Source organism: Trifolium pratense, linkage group LG2 (genome assembly GCF_020283565.1).
Source record: "Trifolium pratense cultivar HEN17-A07 linkage group LG2, ARS_RC_1.1, whole genome shotgun sequence".
Taxonomy (NCBI): Eukaryota; Viridiplantae; Streptophyta; class Magnoliopsida; order Fabales; family Fabaceae; genus Trifolium; species Trifolium pratense.
This window is the reverse complement of record NC_060060.1, coordinates 33,047,322-33,065,290: the sequence shown is the minus strand read 5'-3', so window position 1 is coordinate 33,065,290 and position 17,969 is coordinate 33,047,322. Positions and strand designations below refer to the sequence as shown.

The 17,969-nt window shown below is 35.3% G+C and overlaps 2 protein-coding genes and 2 pseudogenes across 4 annotated transcripts; 2 read left to right on the top strand and 2 right to left on the bottom strand.

The window, feature by feature from the left end:
• The first annotated feature begins 3,187 nt into the window (after window positions 1-3,187).
• LOC123910612 (phospho-2-dehydro-3-deoxyheptonate aldolase 2, chloroplastic-like) lies at window positions 3,188-9,623 on the top strand. Its single transcript, XM_045961771.1, has 5 exons — window positions 3,188-3,837; window positions 4,592-4,869; window positions 5,758-6,034; window positions 6,345-6,590; window positions 9,161-9,623. Exons 1-5 carry the CDS (start codon window positions 3,388-3,390, stop codon window positions 9,440-9,442), a joined length of 1,533 nt encoding a protein of 510 aa, XP_045817727.1. The 5' UTR covers window positions 3,188-3,387; the 3' UTR covers window positions 9,443-9,623.
• Window positions 9,624-10,230: 607 nt separating this feature from the next.
• Window positions 10,231-11,655, top strand: LOC123904578 (annotated as a pseudogene).
• LOC123910611 (metacaspase-1-like) lies at window positions 11,645-12,871 on the bottom strand. Of its 3 annotated transcripts, none has more exons than XM_045961769.1 (2): window positions 12,155-12,716; window positions 11,645-12,113 (listed from the first exon to the last, which is right to left on the bottom strand). In XM_045961769.1, exons 1-2 carry the CDS (start codon window positions 12,636-12,638, stop codon window positions 11,782-11,784), a joined length of 816 nt encoding a protein of 271 aa, XP_045817725.1. In that variant the 5' UTR covers window positions 12,639-12,716; the 3' UTR covers window positions 11,645-11,781. The 3 variants fall into 3 exon arrangements, 2 of the variants coding, with proteins under 2 accessions (XP_045817725.1, XP_045817726.1); XM_045961770.1 differs by having other exon boundaries at window positions 12,239-12,716; XR_006810245.1 differs by lacking the exon at window positions 12,155-12,716 and adding an exon at window positions 12,798-12,871 and having other exon boundaries at window positions 11,980-12,113.
• A 3,810-nt stretch (window positions 12,872-16,681) lies between these two features.
• LOC123904577 lies at window positions 16,682-17,904 on the bottom strand (annotated as a pseudogene).
• Window positions 17,905-17,969: the final 65 nt, after the last annotated feature.

Below are 17,969 nucleotides of genomic sequence, written 5' to 3'. Positions count from 1 at the left end.
ATTGACCGTTGCTGGCTTGTGGCGGTCTGGGCCGCCAGTATGTTTCGCCAGGCTGGTTTGTGACGGCTTTGGCTGCCAAGAACGTTACCGACGCCTTATTTACTGGCGTAACATGGCCGCCAGTTGGCCGCCACTAATTAGTCCGTTTCTGGCGATTTTTGCCTCTTCCTGAGAGCTTTTAGCCACCAATAAATGGTGGTTTTCTTGTAGTGCGTTGATTGTTTGTGATGTTTGTAGTGATACTTTAAATAATCGGGGGAATACATCCCGAAGTGGTACACCCCCCATCCAACAATCAATCCAAAATCTAGTGTATCCCCAACTTCGTAGTAAATACTTCTTGAGTCTAATCCCCAAGAACATCTCTAGCCACACCAATCATCGCCATGTTGTGTTATTGATCAACAAAGCACCCCTCCCAATTTCGCCATATTTAACTTCTAACTAGGCATGGCAATGGGGCGGGGGCGGGGACGTGTTTTGCCCTCCCCAAACCCAAACCCATAGAGTTCGGGTTTCCCCAAACCCATCCCAAATTCGAGCGGGGATAAAAATGATAACCCCAAACCCATACCCAAAGGGGATCGGGTATCCCCATCGGGTTTCGGGTATCCCCATTACGTCTCTTTTCATATGAATTTAGATTATATTTTAGTATTTTTTTATTAAAAAAAAAGTTAAATGTCCAAAATTATTTTCTCCCAACAATATTTTTTTTAAATAAAGAAAAAAAATAGAGAAAATGGTTTGTTTAATACTCAAATTAAAATAAAAAATAAATATACGAAGGTAATTTAAGATATTGTTTAACCGTTTCTAATTTAAAAGAGGTGAAATCTAATTTTTAGTATAAGCGAGACGGGTTCGGGGGCGGGTTCGGGGACGGGTTCGGGGTGGGTATCAATGTACCCATTACCCGCCCCAAACCCATATTTTGAAATCGGGAAAAACCCAAACCCAGTCAACTCGGGTTTTCCCCGTCAAAGCGAGTATGGTTTGGGTGGGTACCCACGAGTATGAGTTTTATTGCCATGCCTACTTCTAAGACTTCTTTTCAAATGGATGAGTGTTTTGATAGATGCATACGGAGAAAGTAATCACGTAATTTTTTTTTGTACCGAACAATCACCTAATTTATTTTTCGTACTCCGCATGATTTCCTACTTCCATATTTTGGTAGTAATATGCTTATTGATCAAGACTGGGAAGTACCACATGAAGTTGGAATTTTGAAGCATTACTTTGTGTATGAGTAATTGATTTGAAGTTTTTAACTCAACTTTATTCGATTGTTTACACTTTTTAAAGAATCAAACTATACTTATCAGTGTGTGACAATATGAATATTTGTTAACCAGGTCTAATGGATGAATTGTAGTACAAGAAGAAAAGTCATGCTGCATTTTTTACTTCTTAAAATTTTCATATTTTCTCAATCCATTATTTGAAAGAGATACTAAATGGGCAATCTTGTGTCACTGCATATCTCATTGTACAAACATTATCAAGGTTTTTATAAAATTAGTTAGAAAGTTTAAGCTTGTGAATATTTGTGGTCAAGAAATGTTGAAAACTTTATCTCAAAAGATATTTATAATTCAAGATATTGTCATTAGAACTTGGCAACATAAAAAATGATGTCTTAAACTTGCAGCAGATTTTTTTTTATTAAGATTTAGTTTTTCTATAAACAAAAAAGCTGTAGATATTTGTTAGCTTTCAAATTAAAACTACATAATAGAATTTATTATATTTGAACAAATGTGGTTCAAGTTAGTATGTTGTCTTCTCCAGCTTTGCATACAACTTGCATTTAGTCAAAGGTCACTTTTTGCCAACCAAGAATTTGATGTCTTAAGATACTTGTAACCATAAATATTTTCGTTCAAATTATGTTTGTTTCTGGACCTTTATAAAATTTTCATTATCAAGACTTACTATTTTAAGCATTTCACCTTTATAGACTCTGTTGGAGAGTATTGTAACATCATGGGATTTTTATCGGGATTAAAGAGACTTGACATTTGAACGTTGCCCTCACTCCGTTCGGCTCATTTCCCTTTACTCGGGTTGTGGTCTTTACTCTCTACTGCTCGACAAGGGCCAAATGACTGAAATATCATGTTAGTCGAGTTCTAGCTATCGAAAGGTGTTAATAACCATTATACTCGGCTCATTCTTGTATCACTCTATATAAGGAGAAAGTCATAAGCAATTGACTTAAACACTCTGACCTCGAGTATGATAGATTGTCAGCTTTCGTCCAAAAGCTCCGACACTATAGTGATTATATTTTAGAACGACGCTTACAACTCAAAATATTGTTTAACTTTACAGAATCAACACCATTTTCGAACATATTTATTTTTACTCTGAATTCAATTTTATATAGCTTATTTATAAACTAAACTAAATTATTTCAACTATATATAATTTTAGTTCGATTCAACAATTCATACGTCTTCATACGTAGTATTTAAGAGATAATTTTAGTTCAATTTAACAATTCCTATGTCCCTATATGTAGTATTTAAGATGATTGATTTTGTCATTCAAAAATGATTAATTAGCGGCGCAACTTGTTGCTCGTTTACTATCGATTCAAGTGTAATATATCTTACTTATATATATAAATTATTAAAAACCTTTATTTAAAGAACTAAATTTTCAATTCAAAGTCAATTAACTTGATTTATAAATCAATTCTAACAAATTAATTTTCAAATCGAGTCTCAAACTGCTCTCAAGTTGGTTTATCCACCGTCCATAATATATATTCCAGTAAAAAATGAATTTGAATTCTCTATAACCACCGATTACACGCATTCATAAGATTCATAATCATCCATTGAAATCAGACAATTCAAAAAATAAGTCGATATTAATTATCTTTAAAAATTTAAAAATTACCAAACTTAAAATACGACCCGCCGATTCTCGATCCGACGGTCATAAATCCCCTAGTACTTTTTTTTTAAGCAAAAAATCTCCTAGTACGGTACCTAACTAAGTGAATAGTAGTTGTAAGTCAGTTAATGAAAGCCAAAGAGTTAGGTAAGCACACACATTCTCCTAACGTGGCTGATATTGAGATTTGAGGTCAAAGTGCAACTGAATCCATAAATCCATAAAAATATCATCATCATCATTATTATATTCATATACTTTATTGGTCATGCTGAATAATATCCACAGACAATGTTCAAAAAATTAAAATAGAAAAAAAATGAAAAGTTTTGAATAAAAAATTTCCTTTTTAAAATTAAAAAAATATTAAATACTACATTTAATTTCATCATTTCCATTCCTATATAAATAAATGTGAGAATTAGATTGATTCAATAGAACAGAACAGAACAAAACAAAGCAAAACAGAGAAGAAGAAAAATGTCTGTAACATCTGCATCCCTAATCGGGTTTACACCTTCTCTGTTGACACAACACCGCCACCACCAACGCCGCCACCAACGCCGATCCATCATAGTCGCAAATTCATCCTCCAATGCTTCAAATTCAAGTTCTCCATTACCACCATGGAAGATAGATAGTTGGAAAACAAAAAAGGCACTTCAACTTCCTGAATATCCAGATCAGAATAACCTTGATGAAGTTCTTCAAACACTTACATCTTTTCCACCTATTGTTTTCGCTGGTGAGGCTAGAAATCTTGAGGATAAACTTTCTCAAGCTTCAATGGGTAACGCTTTTTTACTTATGGGTGGTGATTGTGCTGAGAGCTTTAAGGAGTTTAGTGCTAATAATATTAGAGATACTTTTCGTGTTATTCTTCAAATGGGTGTTGTTCTTATGTTTGGTGCTCAAATGCCTGTTATCAAGGTTTCATCTTTATCCTTTCTTTATCTATTTGATTTGATGATTAAATGTTAAAAGAGACTTTTTTTGTTGTTGTTTATTGTATTGAGAATTGTTATTTTTTTGAATTGTTATTTTTTTGAATTAATGCTATTAAGTATAATCATTTGGATTTGGAACCCTAATTGATGATGAAATGTTAAAAGAGACTGTTTTGTTGTTTGTTGTTTGTTGTATTGAGAATTGTTATTTTTTGAATTGGAATTTGAGATTAGATTCTATGCTATTAGGTATAATTACTTGGATTTGGAACCCTGATTGGGCATTTTAAAGTCTTGCCCTTTGTTGGTTTAGAATTAAGAAATGATTTTTATACAACTAAATTTAGACAAATTTAGCCACAGTTCAAATAGATTGTTAATTAAGTTCATATCAGGTGTTGAAACTCATTAATCATCAACGTAACTAAATCACTAACCATAAATTTAAACGTATTTAACCATAATTCTTTTGGGTGTTCAATTATAGTATATAGATTTGAACACATGAAAATGATAGTTAGTCAGGTCGAAATTTGTGGTTAAGGAAGTTACTTTGATAGTTAATGAGTTTAACCACTTAGATTGTTTTCAGAAAAGTTGTCAAATTTTAGTTATCCAAATAACACAATTGTTGTGTCAAAAAAAAAAAACACAATTGTTTAGAATTTTTATGTATGGTCAATTAGAATGACACACTTCTAATGTTGTGTTGGATTGGATATATGCTGAATGAATAGGTGGGGAGAATGGCGGGTCAGTTTGCAAAGCCGAGATCAGATTCATTTGAGGAGAAAAATGGTGTCAAGCTGCCGAGTTACAGGGGTGACAATATAAATGGGGATGCATTTGATGCAGTATCTAGAACTCCAGATCCACAGAGAATGGTAAGAGCCTACTGCCAGTCTGTAGCTACTCTCAACCTCTTGCGGGCGTTTGCCACGGGAGGTTATGCTGCCATGCAAAGGGTCAACCAGTGGAATCTTGATTTCATGGAACAAAGCGAACAAGGAGACAGGTACCATTTGTTAACTTGATTTTGAAATTTTTACTGATTAGTGTTTGTTCATTCTTATTCTTATACTACATAAAAATGGTTTGGATGGATCATTTTGAACTGAACTAACTATTTCCACATTGCTCAAAAGACAGTGGAAGTCAAAGGGTGTACAAAAAGAGGGAATGGAAATTGCGAATAATTTTAGATTATTGCTCTTTGTTTTCAAATTGTTAGAGACCTTAGGAAAAAATAAACAGGGAGAAAAATTAGAAAATGTGTAGAAAGGATAAGGATCGAACTAAAGTTGAAGACTTAGCCTAGTATGGATCAACTTCTAGTTTACGACAGCATGTAAGCAATATTGAGAATAACTGATACATTATTAAGAAGACTTGTAGTTACTTAGTCACCTTTTTGTTTCCTAGAGACACTTGTTTGAAAAGTTTAACCAAATTAACACTTTATTATGCTTGGTTAGTTGCATTGTATGGACTGAATGTGAGATATTATATTAAGAGATATTCTCCCCAGCACATGTATAATCACTCATGCTGTTTGGAAGTAACATGATAGAGAAAAATATGGGATGGGATTTTATTTATAGAGTAAAATTCAAATGCACCAATTTATCTGTAGTGATCCTTTACAAGTAATTTTAAATACTAGTTGATAGGGATTTTATTTATAATATTGCATTCTTACTTTTTTCCCCCCTTCAAAACATTGTTAAAATTCAGATGCACCAATTTATCCGTAGTGATCATTTACTAGTAAATCCAAATACTAATTGATATGTTTTACCAATTTCTTTTGTGCTTTCTGCGAAAGATATGTTTATTCTTGAAATTGGTTTAGTAATTCTCAACTTTTATCACATTTGTTTTTCTTTTCGGTATGGGACAACAGGTACCGTGAATTGGCGCATCGAGTGGATGAAGCTCTTGGCTTCATGGGTTGCGCTGGACTTACAGCTGACCATCCAATCATGACTACAACTGACTTTTGGACCTCCCATGAGTGTTTGCTTCTCCCTTATGAACAAGCACTTACTAGGGAGGATTCTACTTCTGGGTTTTATTATGATTGCTCAGCTCACATGTTATGGGTTGGGGAACGTACTCGCCAACTTGATGGTGCTCATGTTGAATTTTTGAGAGGACTTGCTAATCCACTTGGCATCAAGGTTCATATACAGTGTTCCTTGCCCATGCCCTTGATATGTTTGGCTATCTTGTTATTTTGCTCTGATCATCAAATTACTTTTCATCTAATTTATTTTTCATTTTGTATAAAATTACTTTTGATGTGATTGTCAAAATTACTTCTGCATATGATTGACTCAGGTAAGTAGTTACAATTATCTATGAAATACTATATTCAAACACCTAAACTACAATCCTATTTGAAGGACCACAGCCTTGTTGGCGATACATAATGCATTTATGACAAAAAAAAGTGTTGTTACTAAATGTCTATTTGGTTTTCACTTTCAGGCTAGTGATAAGATGGATCCAAATGAACTTGTTAAGCTGATAGATATTCTGAACCCTAAAAACAAGTCTGGAAGAATTACAGTAATTGTAAGAATGGGAGCTGAGAATATGCGAGTGAAGCTTCCACATCTTATCAGGGCAGTTCGCGGAGCTGGTCAAGTTGTCACTTGGGTTAGTGATCCCATGCATGGGAACACCATTAAAGCTCCATCTGGACTTAAAACCCGCCCTTTTGATTCAATAAGGGTAATTCTCACTTGAGCTTGTTTTTTCTTCTTTTTCCTATGTGTAAATGTGTTTGTGTGTTTTATGTTCAATATTTATGCAACACGCAAATTGCATAAAAATATGTCCTATACTAGATCATAGCTTTTAAATTCTAGAGAAGCATTTTAGTTCATGTTGCTGCTATTTTTTTATAGAGCATGCAATTTAGCTCTTAAATCTTTCACGATATAAAGAAACAATGACTATTTTGCACAAGTGGGTGTTTTGGTGATCTCTGTGTTTTCTCATACTCTCACACAATACATATTCTGCACAACACTTTTTATTGGAATATCCCTTTTATTGGCCGCTGCTTGTCACGAATATCGAGGCCTAACTCATCCTTACAAAACCGGCTTGTAAGGTGAGGATTGCCTCCTCTTTATAAACTCTTCTCAAGAGTCCTATCTATCCGATGTGGGACTAAATCCCACCGAGTGTTGGCTGCTAACACCCTCCCTCACGCTTCAGCCCAGCGGAATGGGCCTGAAGCGTGGACGACGGAGGAAGGCGGAAGCCCAACGATAGACCCGATAGGCTCTGATACCATGTCACGAATATCGAGGCCTAACTCATCCTTACAAAACCGGCTTGTAAGGTGAGGATTGCCTCCTCTTTATAAACTCTTCTCAAGAGTCCTATCTATCCGATGTGGGACTAAATCCCACCGAGTGTTGGATGCTAACACTGCTTTCAAACATGGATTTTGAAAACGATTTTCCTAACCCTGAAATTCCACCAAACATAACATAAAGGCTTTGTTTGGATGACAAAAGAAAGTAAGAGGAAAGATTGATAAAGGAAAGAAAGTGAGAGGAAAGTGAGATGATTTTTTGGTTGTTTGGTATGAGTGAAAGTGAATAGAAAGTGAAAGGAAAGAAAGTGTTATATGTTAGTAAATGACATTAATATCCTCACATAAATTTGGCAGTAAGGCACTGTTACGAGATAGTAAAATAGATAAAGTGGGGTTAGTTTTGTCATTTTGTTCTAATAGTAAAATAGATAAAGTGGGGTTAATTTTGTCATTTTGTTCTAATATATGGTCTCATTCCCCTTTCTGCTCAAAGTTGAGTGGAAAGCATATTTTGGTGGGCCCACTCAATTTTGATTATTCCTTCCTCTTTCTGTTGTGTACCAAACGGTGGAAGGCTCAGATCAAGAAACTTTCCACTCTCTTACAATCTGTCCCCCCTCTTTCCCCTAAACCAAACAAGCCGAAAGTGTCCATTACATGGAAAGTGGTAGGAACCAATATCTTTTAGAAAGAACCAGGGAAGAATCCCCTTATTACAGTGTGAATTTCAGACTTTGAAAGCCTTGCACCTCTCAAATGCCCAAAGGCCAATACACACAAATGACTAGACACACACTCTCTTAATCTTTCCTCTTATTCATAGATAATGTGCATTATTTCTCCTAATTGTGTCCCTAGTTCACACACTAACTAATTAACTAACTGCAAAGGGGCTACCTAATCAATTCTCCACCCTTGAAGTTTTTACCTTATCCTCAAGATAAATGATGAATGAACCATACAGTCTGGAAAGGACCTCAAAAGCTTGAAGAGAATCTATATAACATCACACTCCCACCATGACCCCGCAGTATGAAACTCAATATAGTTCCTAATTTACCCAAACACTCTTCTACACTACTGATAATAGGAAAGTCTGGTTCTTGTGCCCCACTTCTATTTCGCACTTGCCCAACAATGTGTTGGCGGAAGGAAAAAGTCTCAATTGGATCACCATCTACTGCTGAATGACATGCTGGACTAGGTTATTTTAACCAAATGAGCAACATTAATTTGTATTTGGCTCATGAAATGCTGAATTTTTTCATTTTTTATTTTACTTTCACAATCTCTATCTATCATTAGTCATTACTGAATTGGACTCCTCCCAGTAAATCCAGACGGTAATGAGTTTACCTCCACACCTCCCCAACCTGTTTCATTTCCCTAAAACTGCCCAACCTATTTCCATCCATCCTTGTTTCTCCTTTGTCAAAGGTCGACCATCTTCTTTTCGTTATTTTTTTGCACATACTTTTTCCCTTATTTTGATATCCTTTTCGTTTGTTAAATTTCAACCGTCTCCACTACGCACTTCATCTTTGCTCTTTGCAACTCCTTTAACTCACCCGCTAACAAACCATAAAGGGGCTATCTGTCAGAAAATTTACTAAATATGTGATTTTGTTGGCCTAATGAAGGATAAAGCGAATGATTGACTTTGTTGATGGCCGCTGTCCTTCTGTCTATCCTACAGATCAGTTTTGTCCTGGAGTATATGCATGTCGCACATAATAGGTGACATAATTGTTATTTGTATGAGAATAAAGTGTCAGTTCCAAAATTTACCGGAACTGAGCTTATTAGAATTACTTTGGCTGTTGTTTGTTCTTTTTTTATGATGTATGTGCTTCCTTATTATCATCCACAAGATGTCTCTCTCTCTCTCTCTCTCTCTCTCTCTCTCTCTCTCTCTCTCTCTGTCTCATAATATTTAAATTAATGTGTTCTCTGGAATTTTTTATGGTGATAGGCTGAACTGAGGGCATTCTTTGATGTCCACGAACAAGAAGGAAGCTTCCCTGGAGGTGTTCATTTGGAAATGACCGGGCAGAATGTGACAGAATGTGTTGGAGGCTCACGGACTATTACTTTCGATGACTTGAGTTCACGCTACCACACTCACTGTGATCCTAGGCTTAATGCTTCTCAATCTCTTGAGCTTGCATTTGCTATTGCAGAGAGATTGCGTAAGAGAAGGCTTAAATCAACTCCATCTCTTACGTTGCCCTTTGGATCACAATTATTAGTGTAAGATATATATTTAAGTATGCAATGGACACATACCAAATCTGGTAGCACAACTTAAATTGTGCTATTTCAGTGTAGCTCTATAGGTGTGAGTGTGTTCTTGCAAGTTTTGTACTTGAGTTGATAGATTTCGTGTCTGTTTGTGTTTGAGTATTCAGTAATGAATAAATTTTTTTTAGCTATAATCGATATCAAAATGCATGCATCAAAGTGAAATTTATTACATGAAAGATGGTCGTTTCAAATATTTTAAGTTTGATATATTGTTATAAAAGTGATTTAAGCCATCTCAAATTTTAGTTAGAAACCAAGTTCAGTTCATTTGGAATCTTGAGATGAACTTATGTAATTATAATTATATAATTAGTCTGGTCTTAACTTTTTCGGTGAAGTTAGCTCGGTTGGTGAACTGAAGGACATGGATTTTAAATCAAGAAGTTTTGGGTTTGATCCTTAAAACTAACATAACTACTAACACCTGCCTAAAAAACAATGTAGTGAAATAGTTAAAACACTGGATCAAAATTACATTCCTTTCAATTAAAACTTTGAAATTGAAGCTTACACAGCTTATAGAAAATTAACTAAGGTATTTGCACTACGGCATTATATTTTGCTGTTGGTACTATTTTTGCACAGGCAATGTCTAATTTGGACAATTTCTAGAGAGTATCCAAATGAAAGTTTTTTTTTTTTTTTGCAGCTAATCTCCGAATATAAAAATGACTACTAAAATTTATTTATTTTGTAAAAGAAAATAAAAAATCTCCGAATACCAGTCAAATGTTTACTATGCCATTCAACGTTTCAAACAAAGGGAGAAGGGAAACATTTGTTTGGATAACTAATAAAACATTGTGAATCTATTATTGGATTTGTCTGGTTAATTCCGTTGGGGAATGAGGAAAAAAATATGAATCAATATATATTTTTTGGGTACATAAATATGAATCAATATTATTGATTATTGATTACGTTAACTATTTGAGAAGTTGTATACTACTTGGTTCAACTATCTAAGTCAGAAAGAAAAAAATATAAGTAAATCTAGCAATTATTATGTTATGAAGAGAGTAAAGAAAACAAAAGTTGAAAAGCTTTCTTTTAGTTGATCACTCAAAGATCGACTATACATATACCATTCAAAAAGAATTTGTATATTGAAGTGAAAGAGATCTCAAAGATGACTCTTGAAGAAGTTGTATTACACAAGAAGCAGTTAGAGTTGAAGATACATAGAAAGGAATCAAGAAGTTCCCAAGACTGTAAAGTTTTAGAGACAATAAAGAAGACAAACTTTGAAAAGCCAATGCCTATTCAAGCTCAGGCATTGCCTGTAATTATGAGTGGTCGAGATTGCACAGGCATTGCCAAAACTGGGTCAGCCACCAGTTGTTGCAGGAGATGGAACTATTGCGATTCTTATGGTCCCTATAAGAGAACCTGTTCAATAGATTCATAGTGACACGAAGAATTAGTTCACAAAGGTAACGGGTATCAGGTATGTTCCTGTCTATGGATGTTCCGGTTTTGCTCAACAAATCAGTGAGTTGAAACGTGGTACTGAGAAAGTTCGTACTCCAGGTAGAATGATTGACAACATACTATGCATCAGTAGTGGAAAAATAACTAACCTGCGTAGAGTAACTTATCTGGTCATGGATGAGGCAGATTGGATGTTTGATATGGGCTTTGAACCACAAATCACAATAATTGTTCAGAATATTCGGCCAGATCGTCTAACCGTTCTCTTCTCAGCCACTTTCCCGCGCCAGGTTGAAATTTTGGCTCGCAAGGTTTTAAATAAACCTGTTGAAATACAAGTTGGTGGGAGGAGTGTTGTGAACAAAGATATAGCACAATTAGTTGAGGTGAGGCCAGAAAATGAGAGGTTCCTTAGACTCTTGGAGAATGGTATATGAGAATGGAAAGATTTTGGTATTTGTCCACTCACAGGATAAATGTGATGCATTGTTCAAGGATCCAATGAAACATGGCTATCCATGTCTTTCTCTTCATAAGGCTAAGGATCAGACAGATCGTGAATTCACAATATCTGATTTTAAAAGCAATGTCTGCAATTTGTTGGTTGCAACAAGTATTGCTGCCAGGGGATTAGATGTCAAGGAGCTCGAATTTGTGATCAATTTTGATCTTCCAAACCACTATGAAGATTACGTACATCGGGTTGGGCGCACTTGCTTTGTGGATGTCTAAGGTGCCAGTCATGATGCAAATTTTTTCATCTAGTTCCTACTTGATTTCAAGTTAACATCCTTGAAATACTGATTTTTTTTCCGTGTTATTGATATTTTATGCTATTATTCGTTCCTTTATCTGATTTTATGTGTGTATTTTAGAGCTTATGAAGAGGACATAACATATTGTAAAAATGTGGAAACTATTAAAGAGGTGAAATGACTGATGTGCTGACAAGGTTCCACTTCTTAATCTTTGCTCTTTCTTTTTTTGTCTAGTGGTTATTGCTTGATGTCTTGGTACATAGTATATCATCACACCCATCAACCCATCCACGTTATGGTCTTTAACCCATGATCCATGTCCATAGAAGTAAAACACCAACGAGTCCCCTGGTTTGCTGCCCTCAACTAACCACCTCATAGCCATTCGCATGTTACTTTTTGTTGGGGTTGTGTTTTTCTCCTCTGAATCATCTGCAGGTCATATATAAAAAGTGTTAAATATGTACTAGTACCAGTGAGCATGTATATGGAATTGCTAGGAAATCCCAACTTGTCAATCAAAAATTGTTTCATGAGTTTAGCCTTGTTCACAGAACCTTTAAGCTTCCTCGGAGTCGCTGTGTCAGCATAACTGATTCCAAATAACACATCCCTTTTGTTACCAAATGCAGAAGGAGGCCTCAATGGAGGATAATAGGAAAGGACAGGTGTTCCATAGGTAGTAGGAGGATAATTCATGCTGAGATTGTAGTTGTAGACGCTAATGAGAACTGATCCATTCCCATTTCCCGAAAGGTTAATATGTAGGTTATTAATCAATGTTTTGTCATTGTGTTTGCCATCACCACAGTCCTTTAAACCAGGATTAGCAGATGTAAAAGACTGCAATTCCTCGCTAACCCGCTCTTGTTTTGTGTTAGTGTACTCAGCATTAGTATTATCCTGGTTGTGCTGAAAAACAATATTCAACTTGGTGTTTTTCATGCCAATTTTCATATACGTAAATGCTAACCTGACACGGTGAATATAAATCTGAGCTGAACCTAAATCATGCTTAAATTGTGACTGTTTGAAAGACCCAAGACAATGAGAGAAGGAGAATTTTTCTATTCATCTAAAGATAAGATTGAATATGTATGAATTCTGATCACTTACCATGAAGAACCAGATGCTGCAACCGTTCCTGATGATCCTCTCTTGCGTTATAGAAAAGGAAGAACCACGTGCTTGATTTTAAGATGACTAATACTCATTGACTATATCATTTGCATGCTTATTCTTAATAGTTTCTATATGTTTTATCTGCTATTCGGCTATCCTAGTTTTGGGATAGGCCGCACCGCTATCTGGGATTGACTACTATGTTAGAAAGAACTAGGGAAGAATCCCCTTATTACAGTTTTCCCATACTCTCACATAATAGATATTCTGCACAACACTTTTTTATCGGAATATCTCTTTTATTTGGTGGCTGGCCGCTGCTTTCTTCAAACATGAATTTCGAAAAAGATTTTCCTAACCCTGAAATGTCCACGAGCAAGAATGAAGCTACCCTGGAGGTGTTCGTTTGGAAATGACCGGGCAGAATGTGTTTGAGGCTCACGGACTATTACTTTCGATGACTTGAGTTCAAGCTACCACACTCATTGTGATCCTAGGCTTAATGCTTCTCAATCTCCTGAGCTTGCATTTGCTATTGCAGAGAGATTGCGTAAGAGAAGGCTTAAATCAACTTCATCTCTTACGTTGCCCTTTGGATCACAAATATTAGTGTAAGATATATATTTAAGTATGCAATGGACACAGACCAAATCTGGTAGCACAACTTAAATTGTGCTATTTCAATGTAGCTCTGACTCTGTAAGTGTGAGTTTGGTTGTTCTTGCAAGTTTTGTACTTCAGTTGAGATTTGTGTCCGTGTTTGATTAATCAGTATTGAATAAAAAGCATTCCATATGATTTGTGTCTCTTTGTGTTTGAATAATCAGTAATGAAGAAAAAAACCAAATGACAGTGCAACAGGAGGAACAAAAACACAGAAACATTAAAACAAAGACACACAAAAACATTAAAAACAAAGACACAATATTAGGTACATAAGTATTAGGTTGCATCAATGTAATAAAAAAACACACAAACATTAAAACAAAGATACCATAACTACTGTCAAATTCAAACTAAATGGAACAATGAAACCAAAACTAATTCAACCTATGTGAGATAAAAATGAAACAAAAACTACATCTTCAATGTGTTGTCTGATTCAACCTATTTTGTGCATCCTCAATATGTTTTCTAACTTCAGCTTTGATAGCATCAACGAACAAGTCGCCAAACAAAGTGGGATACCTTCCCGGTATTCCAGTTTCGACACCAAGCTCTTCCCTCAAGATTCGAGGATCCTCTATTTGTGTTGCACTAGACTTGAGGACAGATGGAACAAAATCAGTCACAATCTCTGCAAGATCATCTATGTCAGCTTGTAAGAGAGCCTTATGGAAATAACGATCCTCCTTAAATTCCTCCATTGCCTTTTGATCAAACTGTGGATTAGGAGCAACATTACTAAGACGGAAAAGATCTAAAACGTTATCATTATCGTGTCTTGGTATAAAGTTCGGATCAAATGGTACTGGTGGATCTGGAATTTCCCAAAGCATAAAAGACATATCAACAACATCAACCATATCGTCACCCTCATCCATATCACTGTCCTCAACCATATCCTGAAGCAATGCAACTGGACCCTCCTGAGCAATTGGTCCTCCTACAAAATCCTTTGTGACTGCGTGATCCAGGCCAACCAGTAAAGCATGGCCACCCTCATGAGCAATTGGTCCTCCTACCAAATCCTGAGCTGCTACAAGCACAGTTTGAAATCAGTGTTGTTAAATATCCGGTATAGCGCCGGTATACCGGTATTGCGTATCGGAAATTTGTGTTGTGGAAAGTGTGAGCGGTTAAGTCCCACATTGTTTAGAAAAGTGGAGACTGAACACTTTATAAGTGAGATGACTCATAAACCTAACACCTTAGGGCCCGTTTGGTGCACAGGATAAGAGACAGGATAGGATAATTGTATCATATCCTGCCGCAATCCAGTATTTGGTGATACAGCAGGATATGATAAGTTAATTTTGTAATTTGTATATTCTAAAAAAATTGCTAAAATTACAATATTTTAAAGTAAAATGATTATTAAAAAATTGCCAAATAGGGATATTAATTTAAATTTTATAAAAAATTAAATATAATTCTTTTGCAATAGTAATTTTATTATTTACGTATGAGATATATCATATATTTATTTGGCTTATCTAACATGTATATATTATTGAGTTATTTATTTGATCATGATTCATATAAAAAATTAAACTTGATTATTTTATCATGATTTTTATTTTAAATTATATAAAGTTATTTGATTACTTAGTTATATTTTTTATTTATAAAATTCAAAGTGTTACAAAATAATTTTAAAAAAATAACAATTGTTTTACAAGAGTAATTTTGTCAATTAAATAGGTTATATATCTTATCATATTATTATGAGCAAGTATGTATTAAAAACAAAATATAATAGTTATCATATTTGTTATCCTGTGTGCACCAAACATAGGATATGATAACTGAGTATAACTGTTATCCTGCTGTTATCCTATCCTATCCTTATCCTGTTTTATATCCTATCATGTCACTATGCTATCCTGCGCACCAAACAGGCCCTTAAGGTTTTGGGTTAAAGTGTGATGTCCAACTCACTTGTAGAGTTGCTCTTAAACCCAACATGGATGATCCTCCTGGCTGCCCCCTCGTGATGACCCAACAATGGTATCAGAGCCAATGGTTCAACGAAGGGTTGAACTGGCTCCTTGTATCGAAAGTCTTCCTGATAAAGGTGGTCAGACGACGAGTCTCGTGGAGCAGTGTGGCGTATGGCCTACAAGTGTAGGATGAATAAAGCTTTCGCTTGAGGGAGAGCATATCATAGAGTGGATGGACTCACACTTGAGAGGGAGATTGTTGTGGAAAGTGTGAGTGGTTAAGTGGATTAGGGTTTATAGAAGTAGTAGGAGAACTATTTAGGAATTATATATATAGATATCTAAATGAAAATAGATGAGATTGTAACTACAGGAAAGTATTCATAAAATTGTAGAGAATGTAATTGATATATTTTATTCTCTACACAAAATGGTAAGTCAAACATGAAGTTTGACACCATGAGGTAGAGGCCTAACAATTGTAGTGTTGATTTCAACGTCGAGAATCTTCCCCCGCTTTCATAATCAGCAGGGCATATAACTTCATCATACCCATCAACCTCATCCATGCTATGGTCCACTTCCCGATAATCAGGAGGGCATATAAATTCCATAAGAAGGAATTTATGTAAAATCATAGTCGGTTGAATTGATTTTCATAAAAAAGTCAAATTTTAAATGCAATGTAATAAATATCATGATACCAATAAAAGATAAAGTCAAGCATCTATGCCATGGCCTTACACTCTATCCAAATGCAAAAACTTGTAAAAGAAAGCAATAAAAAGGAATTCAATAACAAGGGTTCCTTCTCTACCTGTCTGTACTTAATATCCTATAACAGTATTGTTGGATTGGATCTGTTGCATTGTCAACTTCCCATATATCATATTCTTTGTGATTACTCTTATCCTCGTTGATAATGTTTTACAACAACTTTATAACGCGTTCACTAATTCATCTTCGTAGCTTCTCGGAAAAACATTGTATTTATCTGAGCAAAGAACAAGCAAACACAGAACCAAAAATCAACAATGTAATTTACATAACTCATTCACTTCCTCAATGAATCATATACACATAAATCCGAGAGTAGTTTATTGTCAAAAAATGTCTTAATTTGCATCAACGTCTATGACCAGCTAGCAGTTGAACAACACAAATGAGTCGGTACATAGTATACATCCAATCCAAGTACTTTCCTTATTCCCAACTGGACATTAGTCTTTTTCTATTCCTGCGCTCATTTTATTTAACAATGTTGTTATTTATGTGTCAGATTATAAACAACTTGGTAGAAATATCAAACTTCGCAGAAGAGGACAGTTGCGGCTCCTACAAAAAACACATTTAAAATCAACTTCGTGTTAAGTTAATATGCTATAAATAAATAAGATAATTTATGAGAATCTCATCCTTGTATATAACTGATGCAATACTTGAGCATATTGTTGCGAAGTGGTCCTTGCAAGATCTTGGCCTTTTAGTTCAATCTTTCCAGCTTTAGCCCATTGGATTGTAAAAAGCATAGCATTGAGCAAGCGACCATATGAAAATTTAGGTAAATCTTGCATGACTTGGAGGAAACTGCAAATCAAGGCCTAATTAACCAGAAAAAAACTTTGTCTTCAGTAACAATTCTGTATATTGATTCTAACTGATTTATATCAACCATTAGAATAGAAAAAAAAAATGATGCATATTGCACTACTAACCGATTTGCTTGCTGCATTTCCATCTTTGTCATCACAGGCTGAAATACAAACTGCTAGCCCTCCACTTGTGCCTTTGTAACCGGTTCTCTGTTGTCTATGATCTTTCCATCCAAAAGAACCAATCCTGCTTGAACCAAACATAGACTACTAAAGAGTGATTTTTTTTTAATAAACCGACTCGTCTTATATAAAATAGCATTAATTCATAATCAACTTGCCGGTTCATCTTGCACAAAAATGGTAAGTCAAGAACTGTCCCACTAAAGGAACGAAGGCATGGAGTTTGGCACCGTGAGGTAGACGCCTAACAATTGTAGCACTGATTTCGTCATCGAGTATCATACCCTCGTGTTCATAATCAACAGGACTTATTGCTTCGTCATACCCATCAACCTCGTCCATGTTATGGTCTTTAACACGTGATCCATGCCATGTCCACACTCCACAAAAGTAAAACACCAACGAATCTCCAGGTTTGTTTCTCTCAACCAACCACCTCATGGGCTGTTCGCATGTTACTTTTTGTTGGGAATGTGTTTTTCTCCTCTGAATCATCCGCAGGTCATATATAATAGTTGAAGAGAAAGTACATGTGACTCTGTGAGCATGTATATGGAATTACTAGGAAATCCCAACTTGTCAATCAAAAATTGTTTCATGCACTTAGCATTGTTCACAGAACCTCTAAAGCTTCCTCGGAGCCGCCGTGTCAGCATAACGGATTCCAAATAACACAGCCCTCTTGTTACCAAATGCAGAAGGAGGCATCAATGGTGACGTTAAAAATGTTCATTCTTGATTTCTATTTTCTAGGTTCGTGATATTATTTTATTTTCTATTGTAACATA